Consider the following 11,573-nt stretch of genomic DNA (forward strand, 5'->3'; position numbering starts at 1 on the left):
GCTCCTGGGAAAACAGTGCCTTTTTTTTTTAGATAACGGGGTTACAGTTTTATGTAGCCTTTCCCTAACTTGCTGAAAATCAGCCAAGTTAGCAATTTTTATTATTTAGTACAGGCATGTGCAAAGTGCGGCCCGGGGGCCAATTGCGGCCGGTTTTCAAATTTGCACCGGCCCTCAGCCTACGTCATGAAATTAATAATAATGAGGCCCCCCCCCCCAGCAGTGTGATCAGGAAACACGTAGATGTAGCAGTAATATTTGGGCACATTAGTGAAATGATCTGCCACTTGGTCTATACTGCTGCCTGTGTGCTGAAGGTGTCAGCAATAGACACGTACTGGAACGTAGTGACGCCATATTTCTTTAGTTTACTGTACTGGCACGTAGAGACTCGCTGTTTTCGCATACTTCTTTAGGGCTGAATGTGTCAATAGATGTATTGACGTGCCAGTACAGTAAAGTAAAGAAGTATGGCATCACTATGTTCCAGTACGTGTCTATTGCTAACACCTTCAGCACACAGGCAGCAGTATAGACCAAGTGGCAGATCATATCACTAATGTGCCCAAATATTACTGCTACGGCTACTTGATTCCTGTAATTTAATGTTAATGGTTCAAAGAATGTTGGGCTGAATGGTCCTCCCCCACACATTTTCACCTCACCAAAGCTGGCCCTACTTGCAAAAAGTTTTGGCACCCCTGGTTTAGTAGAACATAGTATTATATAATGTGCCATTATTTTATGTTAAAAAAAAGTAATTCTCCTTCTAGGCATTAGACTAGAACTGCAGTGAAATGACTAGTTATGCAGTAAATGCAATTAGATGGCAATGTTTTGAAAAAGAATACAGATACTTACCGTTGCATGAATCCCAAGTGTTTTGCTATTATTTAGGTCTGGAGGTTTTAGCTTGTGAGCTCCCATAGTAGATTTAACATAGTTCCAAGTTGTACAACAAAGAGATTGCTGATGACACGCAATAATCCCATCCCAGTCACTTTGCCGTGCCACCTCTGTATACAAGACAATTTGTTTAAATACATTTACAAATCAGATGCAAATGGTCTCAATACAGTAAATGAACAAGATACTGTGGCATCAGCTGATATACTAAAGCACACACTTACTAGCAATACTGCACTTAATCTGATTAGCAGGTACTTATCCCATTAAACTGCACAATTACTGCCCATAAACAGATTCCTCAGGGTGCACTGTGTTCCAATTGCAGAATACTTAAAGGGGGTGTTCAGCTTCTAAACACTTTTTTCAATTCAGTTGTTTTTAGATTGTTCCCCAGAAATAGAATTTTTTCAATTACTTTCCATTATTTCTTTTTTACGTTTTTTCCAAAATCTAAGTTTACAGGTTCCTGTCTCTGGTGTTTCAGTCCGGCAGCTCAGTAATTCAGACTCTAAACTGTTACAATTTTGCAACATTTAGTAAGTACATTTCTCAGCAGCATCTCTGGAGTATTAGCAACGATTGTATCAATTATAACAGCTGCCTGTAATGAAACCCAGAGATTCTACTTAGCAGGGACAAAGATAAGAAATGTATCAACTAAATGTATCAATTTAGAACAGTTTACAGGATCGGCGACCCCCCCTCCCAGAGCTGCTTCAGAAGGCGAAAAATGACACTTTACACTTCAATATTAGAAAAACCGTCACACATAGAAAATAGAAAGTCATTGCAAAAAGTCATTATTTCTGGTGATCTATCTGAAACCAACTAGTTGTTTAAAGGCGAACAACCCCTTTAAAGGAGACATATATATATATATATATTACATTAGGTAATAATGTATTCTATATGGTGCTGGTTTTACTTTTGGATGTAAATGAATATTGCCTTTAAAATTAGCCCCTTCATTTAAGCTCCCCATAGATGTTCTCTGGTCCCTGTCACTGTTTCAAATAAAGGTTGGACATGTCTTAACGTATAGACAAATACAAGATTCCTCTGCACTCAACCCATTATCAATATATTTAAGACAGAGACATTTTGTGCATACTGCTACTGAAAAATGCCTTACCCTTCAAAGTCATCCCATATCTGGCCAGTCCTATGCTCAATTTTCATCTGATTTGAATTGAGCATAGGACTGGCCAGATATGGGATGACTTTGACGTAGTTGGCCAGCTTAAATATATTGCAATATATGGACAAACAATCCCTGTTTTGTTTAAAGGGTAAGGCATTTTTCAGTAGCAGTATGCACAAAATGTCGCTGACTTAAATATATTGATAATGGGTTGAGTGCAGAGGAATCTTGTATTTGTCTATATGTTTTTTGTGGTCACACCCTCATTGCACCCCCGCCTAATGATTTTAAAAACTAGTGGTGAGCACAACTTTCCCTTGTTTGTTATAGTTCTACAAGAGCAGTGACCAGCTCCATGTTGTAGCTCCCACCCCCTCCAACTATAGTCAGGTGATCCCACTGGTGTCTAATAAAAGGGCAGCCAAGTTTGGGAGTTTTACTTTGAAAGCAGCTAGCAAGTTGCAGGTAAAACGTATTCGTCCCTTTTATAAAATGTATAATTAAACCATAGAATTCTTAATGAATCAGATGAAAATTGAGCATAGGACTGGCCAGATATGGGATGACTTTGACGTAGTTGGCCAGCTTAAATATATTGCAATATATGAACAAACAATCCCTGTTTTGTTTAAAGGGTAAGGCATTTTTCAGTAGCAGTATGCACAAAATGTCGCTGTCTTAAATATATTGATAATGGGTTGAGTGCAGAGGAATCTTGTATTTGTCTATATGTTTTTTGTGGTCACACCCTCATTGCACCCCCGCCTAATGATTTTAAAAACTAGTGGTGAGCACAACTTTCCCTTGTTTGTTATAGTTATACAGAAGCAGTGACCAGCTCCATGTTGTAGCTCCCACCCCCTCCAACTATAGTCAGGTGATCCCACTGGTGTCTAATAAAAGGGCAGCCAAGTTTGGGAGTTTTACTTTGAAAGCAGCTAGCAAGTTGCAGGTAAAACGTATTCGTCCCTTTTATAAAATGTATAATTAAACCATAGAATTCTTAATGAATCAGATGAAAATTGAGCATAGGACTGGCCAGATATGGGATGACTTTGACGTAGTTGGCCAGCTTAAATATATTGCAATATATGGACAAACAATCCCTGTTTTGTTTAAAGGGTAAGGCATTTTTCAGTAGCAGTATGCACAAAATGTCGCTGTCTTAAATATATTGATAATGGGTTGAGTGCAGAGGAATCTTGTATTTGTCTATATGTTTTTTGTGGTCACACCCTCATTGCACCCCCGCCTAATGATTTTAAAAACTAGTGGTGAGCACAACTTTCCCTTGTTTGTTATAGTTATACAGAAGCAGTGACCAGCTCCATGTTGTAGCTCCCACCCCCTCCAACTATAGTCAGGTGATCCCACTGGTGTCTAATAAAAGGGCAGCCAAGTTTGGGAGTTTTACTTTGAAAGCAGCTAGCAAGTTGCAGGTAAAACGTATTCGTCCCTTTTATAAAATGTATAATTAAACCATAGAATTCTTAATGAATCAGATGAAAATTGAGCATAGGACTGGCCAGATATGGGATGACTTTGACGTAGTTGGCCAGCTTAAATATATTGCAATATATGGACAAACAATCCCTGTTTTGTTTAAAGGGTAAGGCATTTTTCAGTAGCAGTATGCACAAAATGTCGCTGTCTTAAATATATTGATAATGGGTTGAGTGCAGAGGAATCTTGTATTTGTCTATATGTTTTTTGTGGTCACACCCTCATTGCACCCCCGCCTAATGATTTTAAAAACTAGTGGTGAGCACAACTTTCCCTTGTTTGTTATAGTTATACAGAAGCAGTGACCAGCTCCATGTTGTAGCTCCCACCCCCTCCAACTATAGTCAGGTGATCCCACTGGTGTCTAATAAAAGGGCAGCCAAGTTTGGGAGTTTTACTTTGAAAGCAGCTAGCAAGTTGCAGGTAAAACGTATTCGTCCCTTTTATAAAATGTATAATTAAACCATAGAATTCTTAATGAATCAGATGAAAATTGAGCATAGGACTGGCCAGATATGGGATGACTTTGACGTAGTTGGCCAGCTTAAATATATTGCAATATATGGACAAACAATCCCTGTTTTGTTTAAAGGGTAAGGCATTTTTCAGTAGCAGTATGCACAAAATGTCGCTGTCTTAAATATATTGATAATGGGTTGAGTGCAGAGGAATCTTGTATTTGTCTATATGTTTTTTGTGGTCACACCCTCATTGCACCCCCGCCTAATGATTTTAAAAACTAGTGGTGAGCACAACTTTCCCTTGTTTGACATGTCTTAACGTCCCTGCCAGAAGCACTGTAGGAGGGGGGACAGCTAATCAAAGCCCTGCAGTAACACAAGCATAGGTAAGCTTCAGTTCCCTATCAGGTCAGCCATCCTACATTGCAGTGTGCTGGCGGCTCCCCTGCACAGCCAGACAATTCAGCAGGCAGGGTGGGCACACCTAGTAAGGTTTTTGCAGAAAATTTCAATAAGGTAACTAGAAAACTTTTTAAAGCACATTTTTTGATATCTTAAAGTTTAATGCACTGGCACACTTGTTTTTTTTACACAATATGTCTCCTTTAAATCCAGTAATACTTTCAAAACATCTCTACAAAGAAATTCTGTGGTGTACATTTAACAGTGTATTTCATATATACATATAAACAAGAGAAGGAATTCTCTAAATCACGCACATGCTATAGAAAAAAAAAAATCACAAACCAGCAGGGAAAGGTTTTAATTTGGAGCAGTCTATAATAAACCACATTTACTGCAATTGTTAATAAAGTTTGTCTATTTTAGCGTTAAGTTGGTTAGGTTAGAACTGTTAGGTTTGACATCAAGCAAAAACACAAAGGCATTTCTCCCAAACTGTGACAATGGCCACAGTTCTGAACAATTCTGTTTAGATAGAATAAATAAGCACCGCTCTGATTGGGTCCATGAATGGTGCAAGCTTTATCATGGTTAATAAATGAGCCCTCAATGTCACAACTTCTTAATGCAGGGCTTAGTCAATTGTTTGTATGCTAATAAACAGCCAGCACAATACATACAATCATGCCAGACATGAAAATGAGCTCATTTACTACTCCTAATTGGATTACGTGATGTCCCCTAGAAATCTGCACATATTTACTGTAGCTAGTATGTTATTAGTACAGTATTGTATTACTATGTATTATATTTAGAACACCTGTTTATCCGTGACATGACTTATTGGAAAAATCAAACATAAGGAAGAAAAAAAAAAGTCAACAGATTACATACCTGATGCAAAGAGAGTAATAGGAGGAAGCCTTAAGGATAAGCAGTGGATACCAGCCTTCTTGGATTTGGCTTTATCTACAGAACCTATTGAAATAAACTAGCAATTAATTACTAGAAATGTATTCAACATTCAGCCCTAAAATTTAAGTTGAAATGTACTGAAAGACAGCACACATGTTTCCAAGAGATCATCACCAATCCTGCAATTGCACCATGCAGTTCCAGGCAGTTACCATTCAAGTGAATAAAGGAGTAATTTGAAGCATTTAGCCCCCAGTTCCCTAAAACACAGCAAACAGAGAGATGTGGGTATACCAGGTGAAGCCTCTAATGCAACCATTGACTTACCATGTCCTAGGCTCTTACTGTATCTATCATGAACAGTGGAGAAAGATTGCAGGGTTCCATCTTGGCCTATAAAATGAAAAGGATGCTAGGTTGAATGTGCTAACTAAGAAAATTAAAATTCTAATTAATTTCTTTTTTAAAGCCAAATACATGTTAATGATGTGGCACAGTTATAAAAGCATTTCACCTATAGTTTTCTTCTCCCCACACCCCCTTTTAACAGGCAAAAACGTTCTATCCTATGAAAATCTGCTACAAATTCTGCCGGATGAGCAAAAAAGTTTTCACATCTTTTCAGTCATAATAAATTTGGAAAAACTTTTTTCACCACTGGAGATAAGACAGTGAAAAATTATATATGATAAATATATGAAGGTACATGAACTTGTAGTCAGTGCTATGAAAACATGTACCAGCACTGAGGATCTGTTTTCCATCAGGTCCATGATGTCTGATGAATGTTGGTGGAGCGCTGTGACCCATCCGGAACCTCAACAAACGTCCTTGTCCTCCAGGTCCATCAAATATCCACACCTGAAGTAAATATCAGGTCCACCAATTAATATATTTAGATACTTGACCAGTTTTCTCCCATTACTGATGGCTCTCGGAGATGGCTCTGTAAATTGCTTATTTAAAAGAAATAAAACCCGATCCCAAACTAACTGAAAATCTGTGGCACTAGAATCAATCTGAACAACCTGAAGGAAAACTGGCACGTTTACCCCAATTGACTTAATTGTGGAGATAAATTAAAGGGTTTGTTCACCTTCCAACAATTTTTCAGGTTTGTTGTTTTTAGTTAGTTCACCAGAAATAAACACTTTTTCTATTTTCGACCATTTTTCTAATATTGAAGTTTAAAGTTTTACTTTTAACCTAGTTCTTATGTTTTTCTAAAGCAGCTATGGGCTCATTGACTTTGTAAACTGATCTTAATGATACATTAGTTTATACATTTCTTATAGTTGGCTCTGCAGAGCAGTTTCATTAAAGGCAGCTGTTAGAATCGATACAATAGTTGCTAATACTCCACAGATGCTGCTGAGAAATGTATCAACTAATGTGGCAAATTGTAACAGTTCAGACTCTGCACCTGGATTACTGAGCTGCCAGACTGAAACACCAGAGACAGGAACCTTGAACATTAAACTTCAGTTTTGGAAAAACCGTAAAAGATAAAAAAATGGAAAACAATGGATCTCTTTCTGGTGAACAATCTGAAAACAACAACTGGAAAAAGTGTTTGGAAGGAAACCATTTAATTCAGTTTTTCATTTTTTAAAATGGGAACTAAAATAGAATAATGCTAGAAATGCTGTATTTAGTTTACTAAACATAAACTTACTGCACCAGAAGCCTAATAAAACAAATGATTTATGCTTTCAAAGTTGGCTGCACCATCTTGTTAAACATCTTTGCAATACCAAGATCATGCACATGTTCGGTGTGGTCTGGGCTGCTGTTGGGAGGCTCTTAGGGATCATCATAAATTATCAAAACAGCACAAGTCAAATATCTTTACCGTTTTTATGAAAAACCCGATTGTATGCAGTGAAATTCCCCCTTCATTTACTTGCTCGGACTGCTGCGGATACAAATCTTTACACTGTTGCCAGCTGCTCTACAGAGAAACAAACAAAGCTGCTTTCCTGCCATTTGAAAGCAGGCTTGTTTCCCTGCAGAGCAGCTAGGGGCTGTCTGAAGTTTCCCATCTGCAGCAGTCAGAGCAAGTAAAACTGCATACAGTCAGGTTTCTTATAAAAACGGTAGACATTTTTGTATATTGGAGATAGGTTTCTTTTTTCATTAAAGTAAAAATGGGATTTTATTTTTGTTGCATTTAAATTCCCTTTAATGTTTAAGAGAATCAGTGGCATATTTAAAATGTGTTTTTTCAGTGCACTGAAAGAACAATCGCAAAGAACAAAATGTATTTAGTAAAATAGAGAGAATTAGTCATAATTTTGCAAGGCACTATAAATACATATAGACACGATTATATTAAATAGTGGACCACAGTTCCTGCTCACCCCTTGATTATAAAACAAGAAACCTTATAGTTACCCTAATAGCATTATCAGCTGCATTAGTAATAAGTAGTGGTTCTCCATGTACAAATGTGAGGCCAGCAATAGCTGTTGAATGAGCTTCTCGCATTTGACTCATCAACTTCTTTTCCTCGAGATCCCATAATGCTATGTGTCCAACAGTGCTACCCGCTGCAAGTATTGGATGGCCATCTGCAAGAAACCAAGCAGCAGAGAAGTAATACCAGTAAAATACCTAAGTCAAATGTTACACATGCACGTATTGGGAAAACAAAATCAGTTTACACAAAACCAGGTCCCTCTGGGTTTGTAAAATGAAATATCAGCTCACCTGTGCGGAAAGATAATGAAGTGATTGGCCCCCAGTCTTGCTGAAATGTCATTAAGGTTTCATCAAACTTGATGTTATGTATAATAATCTTGCCACATGCCAGTCCAATTGCAACCACATCCACTGCTGGTGCCTATCATCAGAAAAGGTATAAAAATAAAGTAATCTGTAAATAAACCTAACTGTGACAGACGTTAGAGAGAGAGACTTTGGGTCCAATATCCACTTTGATGTCTTACATTTGGTATTTAATGCTCAACCATACCTTAATACCTTAACCATAGTTTTAAAGTTTGCTAGGGCAGCAAATGTGTGTTCTCAAAAAACTTCACATTTAACTTTCAGGAGTATCTAGATGTGTAAAATAACAACTTGACCCATTTCTCAGTTGAAGGCCCTGCAACAACTACTCTGGGTTTATCAAAGATGGCAAGCCCCACAGCTTCCGAACCACAGACTAATCCCAACAAGATTTAGCAGAAGAAATCGAATGTATGCCTTCTCCTTTACCAGTGAATTCTTCTGTATACCTTCTCTTTTTTTTTTAAATCAGTGTTATTAGGATTTTAGCAAACGAGGTGTAATCTACACAGGGGTTTTTCCATATTACACCTTTTGGGCCATGAACCTCAAGGGCACATGTATCAATAGAGATTAGTGTATACCACAGATAAATTACACCATTTTCTATTAATTCCTATGGCATTTTAATAGGTGAAAGTTCACCATTTGATAAGTAATCTTCTAAAAATCCCCTAGGAATTAAAAGAAAGTGTGTAAGTTTTGCTGTGGTAAACTCTAATATCGCATTTTGATAAAAACAGTTTTCTTGTCTCTTTTACATTTTTAAAGTGTATACACCATTTGCGGTCAACATTCATTTCTACTGGCTATGCCTTAACATACATGTAACTAAAATGTACATAAATAAATACTCCCTGCTGTCCTAACACCTGAGGGGACAAAAAAAACTTCAGTTCTAACAGTCGGGCCACATAAAATAACAAAAGCATAATTTTCTGACACTACTGTAGTTTGTTTTCATGTGCTTTCTTTCTCTTTTTGCTGCCATTTCTCTGCTGCTGCTTTTTTATGCAACTTTCTATTTCTCATTCCCATCACCAAAGTTTTCTCCTAAAAACTTTAAAAGTTTTAAAGTTGATAGCATAATGCGCATACATTGAGAATACAGTTTATCTAATTTGATCGCAGTGAATAATGACCAGTAGGAACAAAAAAAACACCTATGATTTGCCTATGATGATAGTGCAAGTTCATATACAAAAGCTGCAGTAGGGAGTAGCGAGTCTACTTTTTCTTCCTGTCCTCTCAATTGTCTTATGAATGTGCCATTCATTTATTTGAATACTGTATAATACATTCTGTATAGATTTTGATGAGGGTACCAGTAACTGAGACAATGCAATGACATCGCCTTCTCCTCTCATAGCCTTTCGGTAGTATTTATCCTCCTAAAAATTAACAGGATTAAAGGACTGGTTGACCTTAAGTTAACTTTTAGTATGATATAGAATGGCTAATTCTAATGAACTTTTCAATTGGTCTTAATTTTTTTTTCTATAGTTTTTGAAGTATTTGCCTTCCTCTTCTGGCACTTTCCAGCTTTCAAATGGGTGTCACTGACCCCATCTAAAAAGCAAATGCTTTGTAAGGTATAGTTATCCCAACTTCTTATTACTAATCTTTTTATTCTAGCCCTCTCCTATTCATATTCCAGTCTCTTATTCAAATCAATACATGCTTGCTAGTGTAATTAAGACCATAGCAACCAGATTGCAGAAAGTGCAAACAAAGGTCTTTAGAGGCATGCCCAGTTAAAAAAAAAAAAAAAACATCCAGCAATGGTAAAATAAAAGTGTCATAATCTGCAGAGAACATTCTTGTAGATTTAGTACCGGTAGTTCAAAAATTAACTTAATGTGACTCAAATACATAGGTCTGCTTGAGACTATGAAGTTTATATACTGCATAATATCTGTTCTTTGATTTATATCTCATAGCAGAAATGCAATTTATTAATGAATTTCACTCACAGACATTTGACAGTATTATGCATTAAAAACAAAAGCATTCAAAGATATGTTATACCTGCTGAAGGACTGTCACTCCAGAGCCCCATCCTTGGAATGTATACAAAAGTTTGCTGAAAATAAAAAGAGAGAAATCATGTTTACAAAGGATTGACAAATTCATTAGGATTAAATTAAAAATAATTCAAAACATGGTTCCCTTTAATTAAAAACTACCTTCTTCACTTCTACCAATGCTCTAAAAACCAAGACTATTTAAATGTTTTTAGTTTAAATATTCTGCAATGATCAGTGAAAGAAATAAACTATACATATTTCTTGATTTAATCAGTAGGCAGAAAGAATGACCAATAAAAGCCTAATTCAATTATCTACACTGAAAATAGCTTACTTGGATTTGATGTTCCACAGTTGAAGGCTCCCTTGTTGGCTCCCAAGCAGAATTTTATTAAGATAGGTGCTGGGATGCATTATGGCAGAGACAGCAAAGTTGTTCTTGTCAAAGGTTAGCTGTAAATATTCCTCTGTAGGAACAAAAAAGGGTTAACAGGATACAGGTTTCTTTTTCAGCAGGATTCTGATTCGGCCGAATCCAAGTGCCTGGCTGAACCAAAGCTAAATAGAAAAATTCACGTGACTTTTCGTCACACGAACATGGAATTTAAAGATTTCTTTACCACGCTCTGCATGTGCGGTTCTCTTTCCCCCTCTAATTTACATATAGAAATTATGGTTTGGATTCTGCCGAATCCTAAAATAGTGGATTTGGTGCATCCCTATTTCATACACAAAAAATATATATACAATTAATGTATGCAGTTTTGCCTTTAGCTTTTTAGCTTAATAACTATTATTGCATTTGTAGGTTTGCAGTATGATCATCAACTTTTGATTTTCATTGACAGTGATGAACAGGATTTAGCAAGCCACTGAAGTGTTTCAGAATATAACATTTAAAAGTCATTAAGTCATTGGGGTTTCTATACAACTTCCTATTAACAGTTTAATCAACTTGTGTATTGTTAATGAGCTAGAGAGGGATTTTGTATTGCACTGTCAGCAAATACTGCCAACAAAATCATGTCTTACCTTCTGACTTGATGTCCCAGATCATGAGAACATTGCTGGTGTCAACAGAGATCACATGATCCCCAAATGGCTGCACTAGATGAATTTCAGCATCATGACCTTTGTAGGTATGAACTACCTAAACACAGCAATGAATGGTAGTAAGTAATAATTCACAATACAGTCACCAACTACCGTGAAAATGGTCTAATCTGTTTGTATTCGTTATGTAGCACTCATAAAACTCCATAGGCAGTAGAATATAAACCCTAGAACCCTTAAATTGAGTTAGTAGAGGAATAGGATTGACAGTGATGTCAAACCTGGTTGCAAAAAAGTGAAGTTCAAAAGCTGAAGAGCTGCAAGCTGGGCATAATGGCTAATCTCTACTAGATACTGTAATTCATGACATGG

The 11,573-nt window shown here is 36.8% G+C and overlaps 1 protein-coding gene across 1 annotated transcript in view; it reads right to left on the bottom strand.

The window, feature by feature from the left end:
- Positions 1–11,573, bottom strand: part of wdr36.L (WD repeat domain 36 L homeolog) — a gene marked incomplete at its 5' end in the record, with an annotated part of 46,538 nt that overhangs the window by 15,397 nt on the left and 19,568 nt on the right. Inside the window, 9 exon segments of the mRNA NM_001097834.1 lie at positions 862–1,016; positions 5,311–5,394; positions 5,659–5,724; positions 6,072–6,192; positions 7,726–7,901; positions 8,041–8,173; positions 10,150–10,204; positions 10,483–10,615; positions 11,181–11,298. Of these exon segments, the coding sequence (NP_001091303.2) occupies positions 862–1,016; positions 5,311–5,394; positions 5,659–5,724; positions 6,072–6,192; positions 7,726–7,901; positions 8,041–8,173; positions 10,150–10,204; positions 10,483–10,615; positions 11,181–11,298 (1,041 nt within the window).

Source organism: Xenopus laevis, chromosome 1L, assembly GCF_017654675.1.
Source record: "Xenopus laevis strain J_2021 chromosome 1L, Xenopus_laevis_v10.1, whole genome shotgun sequence".
Taxonomy (NCBI): Eukaryota; Metazoa; Chordata; class Amphibia; order Anura; family Pipidae; genus Xenopus; species Xenopus laevis.